Source organism: Mchenga conophoros, linkage group LG22 (genome assembly GCF_057382185.1).
Source record: "Mchenga conophoros isolate Kocher_MC1m ecotype Shallow Benthic linkage group LG22, M_conophoros_male_GT1.1, whole genome shotgun sequence".
Classification (NCBI taxonomy): Eukaryota; Metazoa; Chordata; class Actinopteri; order Cichliformes; family Cichlidae; genus Mchenga; species Mchenga conophoros.
Window position 1 is genome coordinate 19,092,430 of NC_140546.1, and position 24,800 is coordinate 19,117,229.

A 24,800-nucleotide genomic window follows, 5' to 3' on the forward strand; every position below is an offset into this window, starting at 1 on the left:
CCCACAGTCTCCAGATCTAAAGAAAAAAAATCCATTTTCATTGCTTGACAGAGCTTCAACTGTCTTACTGTCTACTCTTCAAACAGATCAAATCATCGCTCACCCGAAATGCTAACAATAGGGTGAGAAGCGACACGCGATGAACTTTATTTCCTCTGTTATTTATTAAAGTATCTTATGCAATGTTCTCTGCTGTTCACAGAAAGGCTTCTGCTTTTGAACGTATAGGGTCACGTATGGTGGGAGGTTGGCTAGGAGGAGCCAGCTACAGATGTTGCTTGCCTAAAATGTGGAGCGGCACAAGTTGGTGACTGGAAATCCCAAGGACGGTCCTTGAGTCACCGCTCGCTTCAGCTAAAAGGTAAATTGCCTGACTTCACAGTAGAGGTTTCACTACCTTTGTAGATGTAGAGACTAGGTGGGCACGCGGACAGGAGTCGTTTCAGTCGAAGTTAACCGTCGCTACGTGTCTTTCACGCGCACACTAATGCTAGCATGTACATCTGCAGCATCATACGTGTTCGTCGTCATTAGCTCTGTTGGCACACGTGGAGCCGCCCGGCAACTAGTTTAATGCGGACTCTTCTTACATGGTGACTGAGTGTTTCGTTTACATAACAGTGTGAGCTGGAGATTTAAAGTAGGCGAGACAAGACGCGCTTTTCACCCCTCTCCTCTTTCACTGAGTGTGTGTCGGGCCGGGGCTAACAGAGCTATCATTCCTAATCATTGGTAACAAAAACCGTTGCCTTTGCGTGTTAACAGGGCGCGAGCGCGTTTTGCGGTTGATGTGGTATAATTTGGTGGCTGAAACTAAACAATTGCGTGTTGAACTTTCCCGCCTATGGCTAATATCGGAGATGAACCACTAATTAGTGACTACATTGCTTTTTGTGTGCCTTACAGAATGGTGGATGCCCCGTGCGGAAGCGCGCAGAGCTACACTGCTCGGAGTCGTAATGACACAAAAGGCAAAGAAGTCGGTCTAATCTTCTCTGCCGGCCTTTTTTAATAGCGGGAAGTTATCTGGATCATAGGCTAGAAGGGTTTACAATCACCACTACTTTTAAACTGAGTTGGGAGTACTAGTGGAAGTTGTACTTCCTTTAAAAGCTAGGTCTGAAATTTGCATTCGCCCTTTCTCACTTAACATGCGGAAAATGACGGAGTCGAGAGTGAAAGGAAATGTAAGTCGCTAGCAAGTTTGCGTCAGGATTCAATAAATGAATGCAGCGTAAAATCAGCGACAAAAACTCCTCCAACAGTTTAAACATGCGTTTAACGAGCCCGACGTGCCTCAAGTGCTATTATTAAAATCCGACGTGGTGTTCACTATGCACAGAGCAGATGCTGAGTATAAAACCTTTAACAATCAGCAAACTAAAAAAAAAATACATGCTGCACGGTCCACACAGCGTAAGCATTATTGCATAATAGCCAGTTCTGCGATACCGACAATAACTTGGGCAGCATCGTTATTTCCCAAACCTCTGTTAGAGTCCAACTCCACACTCACATTGCTACCTAACGTCAGACCTGCCTGACCACAAAACAGACTCTTGCAACATCCTGAGCATCATTTAGTAGATGTCTCAGAAAACGGACAACAGCTTTGGCCCTTATTTAGGCGGGTCTTCTGTGTCCACCCAGTTTCCTCTCAATGTGAACACATTCACTCACCTCCATTCCAATAGTTTCAGCAATCTGCTCCCAGGATTTGTGAATAAGAATGAATAATATTTGTGAGTCCTTATATTGATACTATGATTATTAACCCCTATATAGAGCCAGTTATTGTTATCATGTAGTTACATTTTCGGAGAGGCGCATGTTAAGTTATGCTGCATGTTATGTTGGTCGGTTTTTGTAGGGGCTTTGCTATAGCTACAACATAGATTCCCCCCTGAAGTATAAAGACTTAATAACAGAAAGAGGATCAGATTCTTGTTTTGAGTTCAGAGATGAGTGTGCAGTGGAGTGTTTTCTATGTTATCAGAATTATCTTAAAGTGTAAGTGGGGTAAATGTATTCACTTTGTACAGTTAAAAAACTAAAGTTGAGTAAGTGCAGCTTCACTTGAGTATGAAGGGAAAGAGATGGGAACACATAAAGAATGAACACTTTGCTATGTTAAACTTATTGGCGATATTTATGAGTTGCAGAAAGGTCTAGAATAGTGTTCAAAATGGATTTTAAACATGGCACAAGGCATTCATGCTGATGGTTTTATATTTCCTACTAGATGTCTAAGGAATGAACATTTCAGTAAAGCGATATCCAGACTTTAATAGCAGTAAGGTGTCAGTGTCAGGCATTGTGTGTCTTTGCTGTTATGAGGCCTACGTAATCATTTTGTGCATTTTGATTCATACATTACACTCACAGTAACTCCATATGGAGGTTGACTTGTACATCAGGTTTCTTCTACACGGTCTTGTTCTTGACACTGATAGTTTAATCGAGTTACTATTCTGTTGTTCTTATGAACATGGGATAAATTCACAGAAAATGTTATTTTGGTGAGCATAACCATTTCCCCTAGAGATGGGTTTTGAGGCTGTGGTATGGGGGGGGGAGCATCTGCATTACCTTAACGAACAGATGCTAGCATAATTTCATTGGACCAATAACGGGACACATGGCGCCAGACCTCCTCAGACCAGAAGGTCCAGTTGTGACATCCAAAAAAATTATTTTCTGAAAAGATGATTGCTCCTTACTTTCAGATGATTTCAGACTTATCATTTTAGGCAGTAATCAACTTTACTAATGAGCAATGCTCAACGTTGCTTGTTGGTTTCACCAAAAACACTGCATCCAATAGAGAAAAGCAATGAAATGTTTGTTATTAAATTGAGTAAATTTAAGATTAGGGCTGGGCCATATTATACCGTTCACGGTAATACCGGTATAATGTTAGGCAACGATAGGAAAATGAAATATCGCGATAGAATGGGAGTAAAACGCGCATGCGCAGTGCCTTTGTTTTCATACGCACATGGCCGATTGTTGAGTGAAACAGATGAACCAGAATTGGTTTGTAAAAATGGTGCAACTTCCGTGATGTGGAACTGGTTTGGTGTTTGTCCATCAGATACACAACAAAGCACATTTTTTTGCAGAACATGCAAGCGGCCGTCGTTATTGTCGTATTTGTCGGACTAAGATGCTCTTAAATCTGGGAGTAATCTGGGTCCTGAACTCCGTATTCTTCAGGTCAAACAACACTGCAGCATCACTTAGAGTTAAAAACTGTCTAAATTCTTTCATCTTTAATAAAACGATCAGCATTGCTGCTTTACCAGGTGTAACTATAAAGTTTAACTTCCAGGCATCCATGAAAACAAAAGTTATTACATTTAACGGAGTTAGAAGTTAGCAGGAAGCTAGCGGAAGTTAGCTCGCTAGTTTCGCTAGTTACCTAAGCATGATATTGCATGTTCTGACTGAGAGATTTCTGAAAAAAATCAAACGTACAGCTCTGCTATCACTTCCAACATAAATGAAGACAGGAAACTAAACAGCAGCGACGTTTGCAGGGTTACTGAAGTTGGGCTAGCTGGTATATAATGATGTGCTACGTGATCGCTAGCGACACAGCTACAGTGGGGAAAAAAAGTATTTAGTCAGCCACTGATTGTGCAAGTTCCCCCACTTAAAATGATGACAGAGGTCAGTAATTTGCACCAGAGGTACACTTCAACTGTGAGAGACAGAATGTGGAAAAAAAATCCATGAATTCACATGGTAGGATTTGTAAAGAATTTATCCGTAAATCAGGGTGTATAAGTATTTGGTCACCTCAAACAAGGAAAATCTCTGGCTCTCACAGACCTGTAACGTCTTCTGTAAGAAGCTTTTCTGTCCCCCACTCGTTACCTGTATGAATGGCACCTGTTTGAACTCATCATCTGTATAAAAGACACCTGTCCACAGCCTCAAACAGTCAGACTCCAAACTCCGCCATGGCCAAGACCAAAGAGCTTTCGAAGGACACCAGGAAAAGTATTGTAGACCTGCACCAGACTGGGAAGAGTGAATCTACAATAGGCAAGCAGCTTGGTGTGAAAAAATCAACTGTGGGAGCAATCATCAGAAAATGGAAGACATACAAGACCACTGATAATCTCCCTCGATCTGGGGCTCCACGCAAGATCTCATCCCGTGGGGTCAAAATGATCATGAGAACGGTGAGCAAAGATCCCAGAACCACATTCACCAGGTCCCCCCACCTGGTGAATGACCTGCAGAGAGCTGGGACCAAAGTAACAAAGGTCACCATCAGTAACACACTACAACGGCAGGGAATCAAATCCCGCAGTGCCAGACGTGTTCCGCTGCTGAAGCCAGTGCATGTCCAGGCCCGTCTGAAGTTTGCCAGAGAGCACATGGATGATACAGCAGAGGATTGGGAGAATGTCATGTGGTCAGATGAAACCAAAGTAGAACTTTTTGGTATAAACTCAACTCGTCGTGTTTGGAGGAAGAAGAATACTGAGTTGCATCCCAAGAACACCATACCTACTGTGAAGCATGGGGGTGGAAACATCATGCTATGGGGCTGTTTTTCTGCCAAGGGGACAGGACGACTGATCCGTGTTAAGGACAGAATGAATGGGGCCATGTATCGTGAGATTTTGAGCCAAAACCTCCTTCCATCAGTGAGAACTTTGAAGATGAAACGAGGCTGGGTCTTCCAACATGACAATGATCCAAAACACACCGCCCGGGCAACAAAGGAGTGGCTCCGTAAGAAGCATTTGAAAGTCCTGGAGTGGCCTAGCCAGTCTCCAGACCTCAACCCCATAGAAAATCTGTGGCGGGAGTTGAAAGTCCGTGTTGCTCGGCGACAGCCCCAAAACATCACTGCTCTCGAGAAGATCTGCATGGAGGAATGGGCCAAAATACCAGCTACTGTGTGTACAAACCTGGTAAAGACCTATAGTAAACGTTTGACCTCTGTTATTGCCAACAAAGGTTATGTTACAAAGTATTGAGTTGTATTTTTGTTATTGACCAAATACTTATTTGCCACCCTGATTTACGAATAAATTCTTTACAAATCCTACAATGTGAATTCATGGATTTTTTTTCACATTCTGTCTCTCACAGTTGATGTGTACCTCTGGTGCAAATTACTGACCTCTGTCATCATTTTAGGTGGGGGAACATGCACAATCGGTGGCTGACTAAATACTTTTTTGCCCCACTGTATGTTAGCATAACATAAACAGTGAAGCTGGAGGACGAACACTAACACTTTTCCACTGTACATAAAAACCAGCTTCTTGTTTAAGTGAAAATAAATGGAAGGTTGTCTTTTTGCGCTAGTAATGTTGTGGAGTTGTATTTTGTCTCGCATCAATTATATCGTCGGTTATATCGTTACCGCAAATTTTCAAATATATATTGTGATAAATATTTTTGGCCATATCGCCCTGCTCTATTTAAGATGAACAAAAAAAGGGATATTCAGGAGATTTAGCTTTGTCAAATTATGTAAGGTTGCTGCTGTTATTATAGTTGACCCAAAGTGGTTTCAAGTTATGGTAGTATTAACATTTGAGGTTTCAAAAGATGGAAAATCTGCACATAGGAACACCCATCCATCCATAAAGTCCATCCAAAATCCCAGAACTCCCTCTCCCCAGTCATCTCCTTAAGCTTCACTGGGTGAACACAGAGGCGTTCCCAGGCCAAGCAAGAGATATAATCTATTCAGTGTGTCCTGTTTCTGCCCCAGGGCCTCCTTCTGATGGATCATGCCCAGAACACCTCACCCAGGAGGCATCCTTGTTAGATGTCCAAACCACCTCATCTGGCTCCTTTTGATGCGGAGGAGCAGTGGCTCTACTCTGAGCCTATCCCAGATGGCCGAATTCCTCACTCTATCTCTAAGGGAGAGGCCAGCTACCCATCAGAGAAACCTCATTTCCGCTGCTTATGTCTAGGATCCCTTTCTTTCAGTCACTACCCAAAGCCCATGAGTATAAGTAGAGACATAGCTCAACTGGTAAATCAAGAGCTTTGCTTTTACACTCAGCTCGCTCCTTACCTTGACAGATCGGTACAGTTTCCGCATCACTGCAGCCGCAGCACTATTCCGTCTGTTGATCTCCCTCTCCTCTCACTCGCGAACAAGACCACTAGATACTTAACCTCTTCAACTTTGTGGAGTAACTCGCCCCTGACGCGGAGTGGGCATTCCACACTTTTCCAGCTGAGGACCATGGCCTCAGACTTGGGGGTGCATATCTCATTCTAACCACTTCACACTCTCACTGGAACAGCAATAGCTGGCAATATAAACAAACAACAAGATTAAAATGGAAAAAAAAAAGTTCACAGTGGACTTGACAAAAACCATGAAATACCTCAGACATGATTTAAAAGGGGAATATAGACCTACAGAGCTGATTCAAAATCCAAGGAGTTGTCAACAATTACACACATTTAATAAACACATTGCTTAAATTAATCTTTTTATCTACTTTTTTTTGACTGAAAGATTAAGGTAAAGTTGCACCAAAAGCTGATGGCTGAGAGTACAGCACGCTTCCAATCAGAATGTCATTTTAATTGGAAGGGCATCAAACGTCTGTCTTCTATATTAGACACATAAAAACATTGGGATGGTGATGATGTTGGGAGCCACAAAGATTTAATGTGCATTGTTTCTGTGGTTCAGTTTCGAAACACATCGAAACCTATTTTTTTTCAGTTGTTACACCATTGGATACCCTCAGTGAACATATTTAAAGTTTTCTTCCATGTTATATATCTTCAGTGTAATATGAGTGTTGTTTCTTCCTGGGGATCCAACTCATGGAGCTCTTCATAGTGCTTTAATGTATTTGTGCATGTGCTTCCAAGAAAGATGTGTTTAGTTAGTAAAGGTGAAATTTGATTTGGCTCAGTGTTTCAGTCCAACGCTTGCTTTGAGTGCCTCTTCCCATGAACTGATCCAGGCTGAAGGAGGCGGGATGAGTAGTTTGCTTCACTTTTTAGTAACATAGCACCTGCTTATGAAGCACACGGTGTGCTACAGACAAAGCGGCAGGATTATGTAAGGTTAGATCTCTTTTTCTCTGTGAATACACACTGATGAGAGGAGAGAGTGAGCGAGGCACTGATTTCCTGTATGGGAAGTTAGAATCTAAAATATGCAAATTAAGTTAAACTTTGCTCACATTCAGTGATGAATTATGAAGCCAGCGCTATCAGATGATATAAGAAAACAGATAATGGGTAAATGAGGTGCAATAAAAGTGGAACTTGCTCCATTTTGATTGCACCGTGTCGTCCGACCCTGCAGTTTAAAAACCAAAGTCGCGTGGGAATGAAAGGACCCGTGGCTGACAGCTGGTTATTCAAGATTTACTAGTTCGGGGAGCTGGATGCCTGTGAAATAAGCTGCTGTTGTTGTTTCCTTATTCATGGTTGATTTGAGGGTTGTTCCACTGGCAACAGCCCCAAAGGGATTTGTCTCCTCCTGGGATCAAACCAGGACTCTTTCACTTGTTAGACAAAGGTTTAAAACGATACACCATGGAGCCATTTGTTAAACAGTACTGACCAGAATGTGACTGACTGCTGAAGGCGAGCAAGCTAGATGTAATATTGCAACAGGGAAATATAAATCTTTAAGCCAGCGCATACAAGATGTAGTTATCACAGCCTGGCTGTTGGTTGGTTGTTTGTCCCTGATTTGGAAATGTTCTTGGATGCACTGACGAGCAGAGAGATAGGAATTATAAATGCAGCTAATCAAATATATGACATTCTTATTATCATTCTTATTATACAGAGTATTTCAAAAAGAATCATCCGATTTCAAAAGGCTAGAAGTTACATAGTTCTAGATGCGAGATTTTAAAATACATGGCTAAATATGAAGTTTTATAGCAACAGTTACAAAGTGCTCAGTAGGGCTGCACGATTAATCGTTAGAAAATCGCGATCTCGATTCATACTTATGTGCGATCTCATTTCCAAATGACAACGATTTAAAAAAAAAAAAAAAAAGGCAACGACGATTGTACCGCATTTTGATCCGGGACGTAATCTGCATGAAAACAAGCGCTCACTCTTCCTGCTCAACAAATGACAAGGGCGGAGCCTTATACCACGTGATACAGAAGCTGTGCCGTGTGATGCTAAAATTAGCAGGGAAAAAACAACGGAGAGCACGTCAGGGATGATGAGAAAGTGACAAGAGAACATCCGTCCCGGTCAACCACCCAAACATCAATAACGGGAACCTTATACAGCGCTTCCCTATACCCGTCGAACTCCCACAGGCACAAAGAAATTACGGAGGCTATCACTTATCACCTGACCAAAGATATGGCTCCCATCAACACTGTGCAAAATGAGGGATTTAGGAAAATGATCAACACCCTAGACAAACGCTACACAGTGCCGTCCCGCAACTATTTTTCTATTGTTGCACTACCTGCTCTATACACGCAGCGTCAAGCAACGGTGGAGACGGAATTTCAAGCAGTACAACATTTTGCGGCAACCACAAAACGTGAGACATTTGTTTTTATGTTTATTTATTGTTTTTATGTTCAGTTTCAACTGTTACGAAGTTGATGTGCAGTTAATAATTGCAATAAATATTTATATACTGGAAAAGAAAATCGTGAGAGAATCGTGATCTCAATTCTAAGCCAAAAAACCGTGATTCTCATTTTATGCAACATCGTGCAGCCCTAGTGCTCAGTGTCCATGTGTCAATTTGATAGTCATACTTGTCCTATACTTCTGCAAGCATGTCTGGACTCACTGCAGTCGTTGCTCTTGTCATGCTACCTTCCAGCAAGCACAGAAAAGTCATAAATTCCCTCTTTCTACAGTACACGTTTGAATTGAGTTAAAGCACTTTGAAATCTACTAAAAGTTGCTTGTTTCCTGGTGATTGTGTTGAATTTATTTTCACATTCTGCAATGGTGACTAAACGGTCGCCCACGCCCACAGGTTGGTTGGCAGTGTTTCAGACTCACCAAGTCTTTTGATCACAAGGTGATTGCACAGGTCACTTGATTGCATGTAATTGCCAACTTGACCCCATTCATTTGCATACTGATATCAGGCTAGTAGTAGACTGACTCCCTCTGATGGAAACATTTCTAGCAGGTTTTCTTGACAGTGTTGGTCTTCTTGACCATCTCATTTCATTATGATAATATTGTATTGTTGGGTGTCAGGTGACTCCCAACGATATGACCAAAAATATTTATCACGATATACATTTGAAAATTTGCGATAACAATATAACTGACGATATAATTGACACTAGACAAAATACTTTACAACTCCACAACTTTATTAGTGCAAAAAACAAACAAACATCAATGTATTTTCACTTAAACAAGCAGCTGTTTTTTATGTGCATTAAAGTTATATAAAAAATTAACAGTGCAAATGCAAATCCTTGCTGACAGTTTAACCAAAAGGCATTTCCAGTGGAAATTGGCCGACATATCCTCAGCATAACCATGTATAATATCCACAAAACTTAAAAAGAGGTTATACACACACAATACGGTAATATTATGATGAAGCACTGTACGTATCACTTCGTGAGGCTCCTGCCTACGATAACCGTAAAGCTCCGACAATCCATCAAGCAGTGCGGGTTCGTAGCTAAGCAAAGTCGTACTGAAACATTTGACAGATACGCCGCCATGTGCGTATGTAAACAAAGGCACTGCGCATGCGCGTTTTACCCACATTCTATCGCGATATTTCATTTTCTTATCGTTGCCCAACATTACACCGGTATTACTGTGAACGGTATGATATAGCCCAGCCCTACTCCCACCTCTAGTTAATGTGTAATATCTATGGGAAAGAGCAGTGTGGGAAACATTTCACTCACAGTGCTATTTGAACCCAAAGCACTTCATATATAAAGAAAGGCATTCATTTATGGAAGATAACAGAGATGTGTGTATGATGACATACTGAACTGGGATCACTTAACTCATATCTGCTCAGCAAAACTGTTTACTATTATAATAAATTCCCTTCTGTGAGACAGTGTGTGCTTGTTTCTTTTACAGATTGTCCGAGAGAAGCACCTCTTGGATTTCAATGAGTGTTAGAGACACTCAACACCTCAATCCCTCCTTTCTCGTGTGATAGGCCCGCACCTCTTTGTTCAGTTTTTCTACCTCTTATTTGTTCTAGTCTTTGACTACTTTGTCATTCCCATCATTTCCTTGTCAATCTCATCTGAGCTGAGGCCAAAGGCTGTAAATTCCTCAAAATGGTTGCTGATGTAGACACGGCGTCTCAGGGTAGTGGCATGCGGCTGAAGCAGGAGATTTCCCTCCTTCATGGTGTCTGTCTCATTGTGGGAAACATGATCGGCTCGGGCATCTTTGTCTCGCCTAAGGTAGGTCTCTCCCTTTTTTGGGGGGTGGGTGGTTGAGTTTTTATTGTGGTTTAAACGTTGCAGAGCAGTAAAATCTAAATGCTTTCTTTGTAAAATGCACCTTAATTACTAAAGAAATCTGAAATTGAAGGACTTCAGTTTTTGTTGATGACGTGTATTACAGCTGTCCAGTTTAGGGTTGAGCAGTCTTCTATATTTACATTAGATCTTAGATCACTAGGCACATTTGTTCAAATGACAGCTGGTTCACTGCCTTCTGTCTGTGTGTGTGTGTGTGTGTGTGTGTGTGTGTGTGTGTGTGTATTTAATATCTCCTCTCCTGTGTTACCCTGCAGGGAGTCCTTATGTACACTGGCTCATTTGGGATGTCCCTGGTCGTGTGGGCCATCGGAGGGGTATTCTCTGTGTTTGGAGCGTTATGCTATGCTGAGCTTGGTACCACCATCCGTAAATCTGGTGCCTCCTATGCCTATATCCTTGAAGCCTTTGGTGGTTTCTTGGCTTTTATTCGGTATGTTGTTTCAGCAGTGCACTGCTGAGCCCTTCTACTAACACAATAAACTACTCAGGCATGTGCTGTACTGGGATTAAATGGTAGACGGAAACAAAGGTTGACATTACTCAGTGTAAATAAACTAAACCTGCCTACTGTAAGCGTTACGTGAAGCGATAATTAAGATGAAAAAAATGTCTCTGTAGACTGTGGACATCCTTGATGATTGTAGAGCCGGCTTGTCAAGCTGTGATAGCCCTGACCTTCTCCAATTACCTGGTCCAGCCTTTCTACCCCACCTGTTTAGCCCCCTACGATGCCGTCCGTCTTATTGCTGCTGTCATCATATGTAAGCCTCTTTCGCTATTAATCACTCACATCATTTATTTTACCTGCTATTTATGTTTGCATGGATGTTGTAAAGGTGTAAGTGTGTTATGTAGTTTTAAGCTTGTATCCATGCAGTGTTGGTTTAAATCTTTTTGGACATAATTAGGGAGAGATTTCTTCAACCCCAGCAAAAATAGTGTGCTGATAAAGCAGGTGAAAAATTGCACATCACCACATCCCATCTGTTTCTGTACCTCTGTGCTAATTTCTGTAGACAGCTCAGTTAAAGAGCTGGCAATAGAGCATTGTAACACACAAAAATTAGTTTTGTTTGTTTGTTTGGTTTTTTTTATAAACCAAAGCAATGGAAAGTTCATATACAGTTGTTTACTGTATTAGATTGTACTGTTTTACATCACGCCCCTGTAAATTGCAGTGCATACAGTGAGAGTCTTAATTAGGAGGAAGTCTTAAATGCATCTTTGTCTCCTGTGCAAGCAGGAGGATCAGTTGCAGACAGTTGAATCTTTCACGCAAAACAGCTAAAATGGATTTCCACGTGTAAATTCAGGAGAAAGGTGTTTAAAATGGTCTATTGGCTGCAGCACTACTGGAACACGCATGCTGCATTTGGAATAACTTGCATGGCGCCCATATGAAATGTGTCATTTGAAATGGGCTTCTTATGCATGTGGTTTGACTTGAACATCGAGTGATAGAGCAGATGATGGGACAGGTGATGGAATTAATAGAAGCACGCTGTGAGATTCATTTTTTACAGGGGTGTTCCTCACAGGGTCTGAATGAACCCGGTGGTATTTGGGTGGTGCCGTGTCAGTTCTATATGAGGAGGAGTGACTTGTACCCTTTAGCTACATTCTCTAGCTGCAAGCTTTTCTAGAGCTGTAGTTTTCTACTACTTTTGTAGTTTTATACTGCTTCTTTCTTTCCATCAGGTGTGCTCACATTTGTGAACTGCATGAAAGTGAAGTGGGGTGCCATTCTTCAGGTCATCTCTACTTTTGCAAAGGTCATTGCTCTAATTGTCATCATCATTGCCGGACTGGTTAGGCTGGGACAAGGTAGGATCCCTGAATAGTCTCTATTTAGAAAACAACTATTAAGGCTACCAATTGGTCCTTAGACAACATATGTTCTAAAGCTCAAAACATGGTGCTTATATAATATTGATGATAACAATAATAGTAATTACAAATACAGCTGGATGAAATCTGTTAAAATACATTTATCAAAGTCATTTAAAAGTTAAACTGTGGGCATGGTTAGGGTGTTGTGTGGCTAAATGAACTGTTCCTCTCTCCCTTAAGTGAGAAAAGTAAAAAAAAAAAATAACACCATACAATTTGAATAATATATTTCTTTATTATGAAAATAAAAAAATGGGATATATTTATAATGTATACCTTGTGTTGTTGTAGGTTTTAACCAGAACTTTGAGGATTCTTTCAAAGACTCCAACCTGAATCCTGGTGATATGGCCCTGGCCCTTTATTCAGCACTCTACTCTTACTCTGGCTGGGATACGCTCAACTTCATTACAGAGGAGATCAAGGACCCAGAGAGGTACGCAATCTTGTATTTATAATGCTCGTTTTACAGTAATCATTAAAATCCTTTATTCCTGGTTGTGCTTTCGATTTGTATACATAAAGTGGTGTGAAAAAAGTGTTTGTGAAGTAAGTAAAGTTACATTTTATTTATATAGCACCTTTTAAGACCAAGATCACAAAGTGCTTCACACAGAAATACAAGGCATTTGAATTTCTGTGCACTCTTTTTTTGTATGTTTTTCACACATTTTAGATCATCAAATAAATTTAAATATTAGACAAAGATAACACAAGTAAACACAAAATGCAGTTTCTAAATGAAGGTGTTTATTATTAAGTGGGGAAAAAATCCAAACCTACATGGGCCTGTGTGAAGAAGTGATTGTCCCCTGAACCTAATAACAGCTTGGACCACCTTTAGCAGCAACAACTGCAAGCTAGGGCTGCGATGATTCGAGTAATTCGATTATAAAAAAATTCTCGACACAAATTCTTTGCTTCAATGCTGTCGTCGTGGAAGTGGGAGCACTTCATCCACATTTGTGACTAAAATCACACCTGCAATGCAAATGTAACACACGATACTTTACCACTACTGAATGTAGAGAAAGTTAGGATCTTAGGCTTATGGTCTCTAGGAATCGACTAAGGAGCGAATGACACACAGCTAAAAGAACAGTCAACATTTATTCAAAACAAAACCAAAAACAGTCATTCAACAGTTCACAACAGTTCCAATTGTCCATATTTGTCAGTCTGTGTATTCAGTTTTAGAGTTCAGAGTTCAGTGTTCAGAGTTCTTTTCAGTCTTTTCAGTTCAGGTGTGTGAGTGTGTGTGTATAGTGTTAATGTTAGTAGTACTACCCGGGTAGTGTATTGTTCTGAGATCTCATAAGCTTATCTGTCAAGAAGTAACGCAGTTGTCACTTCTAAGTAGGCTGGAAATCTTTCCTGCATCGCAGCTGGGGATCCGGAATCCTGGCTCGCAACTTTAGACTCCAACAAAAAAACCAACCTGCACAGGGCAGTGAACATATTTTACATGAATATCATATAACAACTTAATCAACACTAGTGACCAAATGTCTCTCACTCTTTGTATATAACGACTTAATGCAATCAATAATAAAATTAATCAAAGAACCTTAAAACAATTTCCACATCATACAAATTTAACTCAAATCTCATATTTTGTGAACAGCAGTCACATCAATCCAATGAATTGAGAGAATGTACATTACTGATGCACGAGGAAAGTGCAAAACGTGGTCGCAGTACTATTTAGCCAAAGACTGCTCATATTTATCATTTCATTACAATAAATAAAACTTACCTACTAGCTTCCAAAGAAATATTTCCGATTGGCTTAAAACATTCACAAGTGAAGAAATAAAAAGATAATACAGCCCTTAAAAGGAACACATGAAATTTACATTATACTGAGCTAACGATTAGCTTGCTATGCTAGCGCAGTTAGTCAACTCACCGGAAATGAACAAAAAACACAAAAACAGAGGTACATCAGCATCAACAAAAAGTGTCCGCGTTTCCCAACAAGCGGAAAAGTAAAATCCAATTTGTGTCTTCACACACAATCCTTGTTCAAGAAAAAGGTTAAGGAAAAACTCTGTGAGTAGCTCCGACCAGCATACGTAGCCTTAGCGCTATTCTCCTTCTCTATAGTTCTCAACTCAAGTTCACAAGCACTAAACAATCTCATAGTGCCACCTACTGACATTCTTGGGGAACAGCAGTTCATTTTCATGAGGCAGATTTTAGGTGGGTTACACAAACAAATTTAGGAGCAGCATGTGAATAAAAAAGCTGACAACATTGAGTCCACACAGCCCGCAAACATTGGTAACACAACAGCAGCAGTCATGTTGATGCTGGCACAGTTTAACGAGGAGCTGGAGTCTGTTTGCACACCGTGAAGAGCAAACGAAGCCATTAGCAAGACGTGAGCTCTGGTTAAGTGAAAGAAGATGTGTTTCTAGCAACCAAAACAGCAGCGCTGTTCCTGCAATCGCCAATAAAACCATTACTGGGAAAAAGTAATGACAAACTCTGACATGGAAAAAAAATCACATTTTATAGCTGCTCCATCCATCGCTGTTTGCTTTACACAGTGGAGAATCTGCAGTAAGCCTCAAGAAGTTGTATTAAGATATACAGGTGAATTGTTAATTGTTAATCTGATACCATGTTTAAATTATACAGCAAGCTGTATAATTTAACTAAGAGCAGCCATCCTATTGATGCTTGAAGCAGGGGTGAATCTAAAGGGGGGCATGGGGTGTACTAGACCTATCATGTTTCGGCTGTGTGCAGGCAGGAATTGGACCCAAACGCAAACTCACTAGTGTTGAGGTTTAAATTTATCATCTTAAATGTTTATATGCTGATTATATTGCTTTATATAAGAAACTAAACAGAATACAAGAAAGCCAAACTAAGACGCTAGACTATAGAATAAACTGGGGCAACAAAGAACTAAGAGCATAATACAAAAACTCAGAGACACAAGAAACTCAAAACACTGGGACACCGACCCAGGACCGTGACAAGACCAGATTAATTTCGAGGCTTTCATAACATTTTTCAGATTGAAAAATTGCAATCAACAGTTCATTTTGAAAAAAACCTGTGTATATTTGTTATTGCTCAATAATAAGAGAAAAAATATTTCTTATCTAATTTCTTGATTGATTGATGGAATAACTGAGCGATTACTTGATTACTAAAATAATCGATAGCTGCAGTCCTAAATTAAGCGTTTGCGATAACTGGCAGTGAGTCTTTCACAGCGCTGTGGAGGAATTTTGGCCCACTCATCATTCTTTTGTGAAATCCCGGATGAGTCGTCAGCAGGAATATCTAAATGTCACAAAATTTGTTTTGGCTGTATCACGATACACATCGCGATATGTTTAAATAGCCTCCAAAAACAAAAAACACAAAGTCTCATTCCTTCACTCATCTGAAACTCCCACTGTCCTCATATCTTTCCCTATCTGGTAGTTTATAAACACACATGCTAAGGGCAGTGCGCCAGGTAGAAAATCTGGGAGGGGGTTATTAATGATGCATTCACAGTGTGTGGGAGAAAAACAAACTCACAGTGAATTGCATGCAGACAGCTTAATATTTCCATTGCAGTTCTTACTCGATGGTTGTGATAAAACCATTTTATCCGTCGTACGTGGAAACATCGAGCATATTTGCCCACCCCTACCGATTACTCCCAGTGGTGAAAGTTCTCCACTGTTCCAGGTTTTCTACATTTGTGTATAATGACTCTCAATGTGGTTCATTGGAGTCCCAAAGCGTTAGAAATGGCTTTGTAACCTTTCCAGACTGACGGATGTCAATGTTTGTTTGTCAAGCGTTTCTTTAGACCTAGCGTGCTGTGGCATAATTAGCCCTTGCCAGACAGGTTCTATTTAATTGATTTCCTGATTCAACAGGTCTGCCAATAATCAGGCCTGAGTGTGTTTAGTGAAACTGAACTCAGCTTTCCAAAAAATGCAGTTAATCACAGTTAATTCATAATTTAACAAGATGGGCAATTACTTTTTCACACGAGACCAGAGAGGTTTGGATTGGATTGAACATTTGTCCCTTAATCAATGAAATCGTCATTTAAAAGCTGCATTTTGTATTTCATCAGGTTATCTTTGTCTAATATTAAACATCAAACATGTAAGTGTGACAAATATGCAAAACACTAGGAAATCTGGAAGGGGGCAAACACGTTTTCACACTGCTGTATTGCTAAGTAGTTTAAATCTAACAGTCTTAATGGATGCCACCTCCTATTTTTCCATTGCAGGAATCTCCCCTTGTCCATTGCCATTTCAATGCCCATCGTCACAGTGATCTATATCTTGACCAACATAGCTTACTATGTCGTCATGGACGCAGATACAGTGCTCAACAGTGAAGCTGTTGCTGTGGTGAGTCCAAAGCTCTGTACTAGAGTCACTTTGTGTACATATCTGCATACAAGCCCTATCACATACCAGTATTTACAGCCTCTGCTCACCCTCTTAGAGGTAGGAGGATGTGATCTGTCCCTCCTGTGTTTGACTGTCGTCTCTCTGAGTCCATCTAACAGCCACTGCCTCTCGCATCTGGCTTTGGTACTCCCTCTTGGTCATGCAAGACTGTAGGAGTCGAGATGACAGGAACCTCATTTAGCTAAAGAGGTTAGCACGCCACACAGGAACAGGAGGAGAGCTCATGATGTGATTAGTGCAGGGAGAAGGAAGATTTGTACTTGTCAGTGGTATTTGCTAATCTCTTTTTTTTTATTTTAATGGTTTACTAATGTTCTGTCATTAAGCCAGGGGTTTTCTGCCCTGTTGTAATGAAACTGTGAGATGCAGCAAAATTTTTAGTCAGGTTTTGGAGATTAATGATGTCGAATCTCATTGTGCGCTGGTTGTACTTTGCAACTCAGCGCCACACTAAAACATGATGATGTTTGAACCTAAACTTGATTATATCACTAATATAATGCACCTCAGGCATGTTTGGGTTTTGAGTGGGTTAAAATGAGTGATGCCACATCGTTGTCGAGTCAAGCTTTTGGCAACAGCTCAGGTCACAATATGAACAAAGAAAATCCACTCAGAGGTTTTAAAGTGGCATCACAGTATAACATCTTTCTCAGTTCCTGCTGTTCTTCTCTTTCTAGCTGGTAACTTTTTCTTTCTCTCCTTTCTAACAAAGTGTCCTGTGAAACTGCTGTGATCTGTGTAGTTTTTTTTGTTGACAGTATTTGTACTCATTGATTATTTGTAACAGTGTGAGCTTTACACTTTCTTCCGCCCTTGAAAAGGAAACAAAGGGGAGTAGCAGGAAACATCAGGGGTTCCCGCAAGCAGATTAGCCAGTTTGTTGGATTAGTTCTCGTGTCTTTTAATTAGTGGCACACATCTGCACTGATGAGTCACATTTTTACTAAAGTGAAAAGGAGTTACAAGCACTTTGGCTGCTTCCTCAGACATTTGCAGATGAGGTGCTGGGCTGGGCTCGTTGGCTGATTCCTCTTTCTGTGGCGATTTCCTGTTACGGAGGCCTCAACTCATCAATCATTGCAGCCTCGAGGTAAACTCCTAAATCTAGTGGCCTCCATTTCTGTTTTTCCCAAAATGTATGGGTTTTTTGTTTTGTTTTGTTTGTCCTATTGCCAACTAATCAATCAGCAGCACAGTGACTTTAGTTCTTATTGAAATGTCATTTTCTCTCGCAGGTTGTTTTTCGTTGGTTCCAGAGAAGGCCACCTACCTAATGTGCTTTGTATGATCCATATTAAACGTTTCACCCCGATTCCTGCCCTACTTTTCAATGCAAGTATCCCCAATATGTTTTTTTTATTTTAATGTAAATCTTTGTGGTTCTTCATCTTTGTCATGAATGTATTTCTCTTGAACGTAATATTTGTGTCTGTTTTTGGTCATCTTCTCACAGGGTGGCATGTCTCTGTTGTACTTGACTGTGCCAGATGTTTTCCGGTTAATCAACTACTTCAGTTTCAACTACTGGTTATTCATCGGCCTGTCGATAGCCAGCCAGCTCTACCTTCGCATCAAAGATCCTGATCGACACCGACCCGTTAAGGTACCAAAAATGATGCAATGTTCTTAATAACCAAAGTGAGCTTGAAATACAAACAGGTGTAAAATTTAGCTCAGATGTGTTAGTGCAGTCAGCTCAGAGATAAAAATGAAAATAGAAATAAAGCATTAGGCAGGATGATGAGTGTAGATTGTGTGTATGAACGTCTTGTTTCTGAATGTGAGCCAATGTTTTTTATCTCATAATCTTCGACTGCACCTTGGTGCAGCCACCCAACCACATCATCCAGCTCACAGCCCCCATCAGATTGTGAACAGACAAATAAACCAATGAGCACAAGATGTAAATGGATACATTAAAGATAGTGTGTAAAGTGTTGTTCATGGTCTGTGAAGTTTTTTTCGTTTACCCATCAACAGTGAGTGTATTGTACTGTTTACCCTCTTTTGTTTTGAGTTGCGACAATGTTTAAAGTCATGTCAGTCTGATCCTTTTGTTTTGTCCATTTCTCCTCCTCCCTCTCGGTAGCTGTCTTTGTTCTTCCCAATAGTCTACTGCCTGTGCAGCTTATTCCTGGTGGTGGTGCCGCTCTACAGCGACACTGTCAACTCTCTAGTGGGGATTGGTGTGGCACTTTCTGGGGTACCGATCTACTACATTTGTGTCCATCTGCCTCGCAGCTCCAGACCAGCCTTCCTTGGAAAAATGCTCAGTAAGAGAAACACTGCACTGCCTATCATAGAAGAGGTTTTGTTTGCTTTGAGGGAACTCTGAAACTCACATTTGATAGCCTTCTTATTAAAGCACTTGTCTATTACTGCTTTATCCTTTAACATTTGTGGTCTAGCTCTGAGAAAGATCAGCAAGAGCTCAGTGTCATATTTTCATAGGCTAGAACAAGCTAGCCAAGCTGTCAGTCTAGCTTTTTATTCCCTTTGAGGGGAAATGCATCCTTTATCTTCCTTGCAAATTCCCAATTGGTTTATAAAGGAAGAATTTCCCCAAGAAACTTAAATCTAGGTACAAAGGTAGAGGATTGAAGCTAGCACGTGGTAATATGACAACAGCTATAGTATAAAGCTCTGTGAATGAATGTGGCTGTGTTAGGTTATTACTCACAACTCTTTAAAGTAGCATACCAGTCTCATATTTCCTATAGCTACCATAGAAATGTATGGAATTGCTATGGCTCTCTGTAAAGGGATTGGAATTAGTGTTTCATAGTTCAGTTTAGCATAAAACCCACCTACACTAAAGGCTTCTATAGTACAACATTTATAAAACTCTTACTGTTTAGAAATGCTACTTTTTTATACTATTAACACTGGACTAGTTTAAACAAGTAACACTTAAGGCAAATTTTTCTAATTAGCAACCCTTGAGCAGCCATCTGATTTTTCTTTTTCTCTCTTCACACAGATGCGATATCTCTATACACCCAGAAACTGTGCATGTGTTGCGTGGCATCGCCAGATATTGATCTGGACAACATAGACCCGGGGAAGATCGAATGATCGATGGACAGACAAACTCAGAGTAAAGTACTGTACGGGGAGATAAAGGAGGACGAACGAACACAATATGAAGCAATCTGGGAGCGGCAGACAATCGGGGCTGAGATGAGATGATCGCTGGACCTATTAAAGACGGATGGAGACGGTGCAGAGATGAGCACACCACGCTACTCGATCTCCTCCTCCTCCTCTTCTTCTCTCACACATGTGCCATAAAGAAGGAAGGAGCAGGATTTTACTCAGACTGTTTATTATAGGCAAGAGCACAAATGCAGTGTATTATTACAATTATACTAAGTGTATATCTTAGCAGAAAATTTAGTCCAAAAATCTTGATTTTTGAACTTGAGACCTCAAAGAAGAGCACATACATTTTTCATTTTGAAGGAGACGATATATAAAATGGTTTAAAAAAAAAGAGTAATTAAGGAGCGGTCCTGCTGTATATTTATGATCACAAATCTGTCATGCTGCTTTCCATCCACCACAGCTGCATGTGGGAACTTTGACATCATCTTCAGGGCTCTTTTTAAGTTCAGGCGCCTCCTAGTGGTAGCTTAAAAAACTTCAGTTGATAAGTCATAAGACTTTCCAAAGTGTCATATAAGAGTCTGTCTCTGCTTCTGTGTGTTGTGTCTCATGTTTGTACTGTTACCTGTCACCTTGTTGCTTCATATACGTGCACACGATCCATTTAAAAGTAAAAAATCTCATGTTTTTTTTAGGTACACACCTCAGTTACACTTAAAAAAAAACCAAACATAAGGATTTCTATTGCAGATGAAATATTTAATATATTTTTTCAGTTTTTAATGTATCGCCAAGATGGGCGGTTGTCACAGAGCAGATCAATTGTTGGACCATCATGCAGTAAAGTGAAAATTCACAGCTGTAGTGTGTTTATATGGTGTTTTGTGGTGTACTTTTTGTGTTCCTAGACTGTACGTGCCTTCAGTGAGGTGGGTCTAATGATGTGATATCGCCACATTTGTTCTTGAGCACAGTCGCCGACATGTCGCTGTAAAGTTTGCCAAATGTGTTTCAAGTCGTCATCTTTCATTAGTTTCTTCAAATTGAAGCTGCCTATCACAAAAACACAGGCAGTAGTTGTTGGTTAGCTAGAAATAATCAGTCTTTAGATTTAAAAAAATAAAAATAAAAAATCTGCTTAGCCTCTGGACATGATTAGGAGCTAACGGGAGCACACGGTTTGTTGCTTCACGTGCTAATTTGCTTTTCGGGGATCAGTAGTCATCGGTTAAAACAAACTAGTGGGCCGTTTAAACACAAAAACAGCTGTATATGTATATTTCAGTATACTGTAATACAATGAACCTATTATTCTCAGAAAATGCAAAATAAGAATGTTATAACATATTTGTTGTTTCATTGGGTACCAAATGTGTGTTTTCTGGGTGTTTGAAAGCTTTTGTGCTGAATGTGTCTTGAGAACCTGCTTTTTTTCCCACTGTTCTGATTTATTTTGCCAGACGAGCTTCTCCAGTGGGCTGGAAATGTGTTTGCTCACTCCGAGGCAGAAAGTGAGCTGTGTGTTTTATCTGAATAAAGTTAGGTACAGACTTCAGTGACTGGCTGTTCTTATCGTTTGCTTTGTTTGACCTGAACACACAAAGTCTCCTAGCACTCACTGCCACTTGAGGTCATCCTCTCATAACCCCCTACGTCTGTAGCTTTACCCTTTAGGTAAATGAGCAGCTTTGATAAAATCAAGGTTTTAAAAGTTTCCCAACTGATCAGTATGAAAATCCACATTTTTTTAATGGTATTTTAACTGGTCCTGGTGTAGAGGTCTACATGGCAGGGGACCATTAGCACCCTTGAACGTGGTGCTAATGGTCGTTGACCCACTGTTGGTCACGTGAGTCAACACGTAAACCAGTCTGAAAAAAGGCGTGGGTATTTACCATCATTGAGGGGTTGTCCCACCCCATCTGAAATAAGGAAACCAACTAACCACAAAATTAAAGTCCTGTCATTTCCTTTTGCTAGCTCAGAAGGCTCTTGAGAGTCATGTAGCTTTAAACCAGAAGTTCTTGTGTTAGATTGTGTTTTGCTGATCAGCTTTTGATAAAGTTTAGGCAGTTAATTTTCAGCAGAAAATCTGAGAAAGATTTAATTTGAAAGAAGTAGTATTACATATAGTATATGTTTTATATAGTAGATTCCAACCTAAATACTATATAATCAAATATTTAAAAATAAATATCTGTAAAATAACACCATCATTGATTATCATTATTTTAGTAGCTCAGGCTATTCTCCCTTTTTTAAATTTAACTGTGGGTTTAGTGCAGCTCATCTGTGGAAGCATCATTGATATAATATAAATGTATAACAAACATCTGATTGGCTTGCTGTTGCAAACAGCAGGCTTGAACCTTTAGGTGGGCGGGACTTAAAGGAATATAAGGATATCCTCTCCCGCTGAAATCGCAGAGAAGCATTGAGAGCAGCCTGAAGCCTGAGTATTTGGCTCACGGTGACACTTTGCCCATGTGTACATCAGCTGTAACACGGTAGACTCCCTACATAATAACTCACCTCCATATCTGCTTTGGGAAACAGGCTTGGATCGAGAGTGCTTTTGTGTGTTTCACAATTGCTGTGAGCGGGTGGGTTTAATTGTTATGTGTCATATGCTGCAGTTTGAAGACAGACTTAGCTTGTTGAGGCTGGGCTGATTGCAGGCCAACTACGTACAGGGTGGAGGGTCTGAGAGGACAACTGCTGTTCCCTGTTGAAGTTGTCAGCATGTGGAGTGTAGCTGATTTGTGGCATAACTGGCCTTGACCTTGGATTTAGTTTGTTTCTGTGTTCACAAATGGGATGCTACTGTTTTATTCCTTAACTGTTTGTAGCTCAAGAAGTTTCCTTCTGATCTCAGTAATTTTATTAAATAAATTATATTTTAAAATTTTATTGGTGTCACCTTTTGCCCACAGCTAAACTGTCATTCAGACCTAGAACCTGTTTTTATTAGAAAAGCACTAACAGCAATGAGGAAAAGCAGAATTGTTGGTCTTTCGCACTTGTTTTTGAATCTTTCTACGGACTGGAAACTGTTTCTTGGCATCTTTTCTGCTCTGTCTACCTTCCAGTCTCCTCAGGTGGCTGCTCAAGCCCCACCTCCTGTCCATCCAAACCACATCGCCTCCCTAGAGGCTCAGTGCAGAGGCATCACATTTCAACGGGGTGTGCGCTCTGTGCTTCAGATGCTGCCCGTCGATAGGTGCTCCTGGCTGGGGGGAAGAGGCCTGAGTGTTCCTCCCCAGAACCACGGGAATTGGGTTCCACTGACTCATGCATAAAAGATAAAGCAGTGGAGGGGAAATGTAGCCGAGCACCATGACGGCTACAGAAACTACTCTCTCTCCCGCTGAGTGGAGATCAGGCAGCAGCTGAAGTGAATTCTTGGTATTAAAAGCTCAAGGCTGCTAAGGTAGTACTCTGAACACCTGATGGTCTGGAGGGAGCATCTCACCTGGGAATGGGCAGAGGAACCAGGGTGCTGCTGTTTGATGGATGAGTGGCTGTTACACACTGGCACCAGTTTGGCATCATGGAACTGCCTCGACGTCTGAACTGGATGCGTAACCGAGCTTGGAGGCCTCATGGCTGCCGCAGGCACTTCAATCGTAAGTGCAACGTGTGTTTGGGCCAATCACGGAATCAGTTTTAGTCTTGATTTCCATTGTTTATGTTGTCTTTGTATCCATGTCTTTTGTTCCTTTGTTTCTTCTTCTTCTTCTTCTTTTTTACAAACATCTGCTTTCTGGACCTGCTTTGTAATTGTCTAAGTGCTGCTGTGAACCCGAGAAGCTCCCAGTGATGTCATCATGAGTTGTCAAGTGTAAGTTGTTGTGACTGTCACAGAGCTGCTGCTGTTCAGAGCATCATGAGGTGGACTGCAGACACATGTGTCTTGTGCGCCTAGTCATGCTTGATGATTTTAAACATGTCTACATGCTGCAAAGTTTTGTGTTTTTAAATTAGTCATGTGACTCAGTGAGCGGTTCTCAAACCTCTTCTGGCGTGCCCCGCGCTCATTTTCTAATCTGTCATTGAGGTGGGAAAAAAAGGTTAAGAGAAGTTTTAGTCAACTAAAAGTCAGCACCACAGCATCAGCAAATTATGTATATTTTAAATTTTCACACCATGGTTGCAGCAGCTCTCTGCCGCAACAACAACAAGCAGACTGCAGGTGTCAAATAAGATTAATGTTAAGCATCATGTGCTGAAAATGCACCAGGGTGAGAGAACATGCACTGAAGTGTATGAAGATTCATTCATATTAAAAGCATCTTCACTTGGCTGCAGGCTGAGATCGCTCCTGGTTTGTGTTGGTCTTATCTTAAAGGGCCAAACAACATCATTACACTTGTTATTCTTTGCTGATAGTTGATGCATTTGATGACCGATGGCTACGATTCACTTTCCCTCTAAAAATCTCATCAGAAGGAAAGCTTGTCTGACACAGTGAGCGACGGCTGTCTGCCAACGCTCTAGTCTGTTTGATCAGGCCTGATGGTGAATGTTTAATTGAAACAACATCTGTGTCGATTGTGTAAGATCAGATTGTAGGAATGAAAAGGATGCAATGCGACACCCTTGTGGCCAGGCTGAGCAGATTTGATGGCGTTTTATTCGGTTTGCATGTTGTTTGCAAAGCTGAACGTCTGCAGACTTTTCTGTGCCTTTGTAGAAAAAGTTGCTTGTTGTGCAATGGGTGTGTATAGTGTGACATGCATACATACCACTGAAATGGAGTGCATGCCCAGAGATGGCGATTGCACCTAAACTGGCTAATCATGCTCACTTCCAGCTACATTAATTTGATTCTTGGACTGTACTAAATAAGTAATTTATTTGAATTTCATGAGCG

The 24,800-nt window shown here is 40.8% G+C and overlaps 1 protein-coding gene across 1 annotated transcript; it reads left to right on the forward strand.

Annotated features, from left to right (window-relative positions):
• LOC146549298 (Y+L amino acid transporter 2) lies at positions 1-21,486 on the forward strand. Its single transcript, XM_085261846.1, has 13 exons — positions 1-122; positions 203-361; positions 10,072-10,406; positions 10,742-10,917; positions 11,106-11,248; positions 12,186-12,311; positions 12,669-12,813; positions 16,633-16,756; positions 17,809-17,912; positions 18,058-18,154; positions 18,276-18,425; positions 18,912-19,095; positions 19,803-21,486. Exons 3-13 carry the CDS (start codon positions 10,278-10,280, stop codon positions 19,895-19,897), a joined length of 1,473 nt encoding a protein of 490 aa, XP_085117972.1. The 5' UTR covers positions 1-122; positions 203-361; positions 10,072-10,277; the 3' UTR covers positions 19,898-21,486.
• The last annotated feature ends 3,314 nt before the right edge of the window (positions 21,487-24,800 follow it).

Coding starts and splice junctions, on each gene's coding strand:
- LOC146549298 (XM_085261846.1), top strand. CDS start 10,278: ATGGTTGCTGATGTAGACACGGCGTCTCAGGGTAGTGGCATGCGGCTG. Junction 10,407..10,741: donor GCATCTTTGTCTCGCCTAAG/GTAGGTCTCTCC, acceptor GTTACCCTGCAG/GGAGTCCTTATGTACACTGG. Junction 17,913..18,057: donor TCAATCATTGCAGCCTCGAG/GTAAACTCCTAA, acceptor TTTCTCTCGCAG/GTTGTTTTTCGTTGGTTCCA.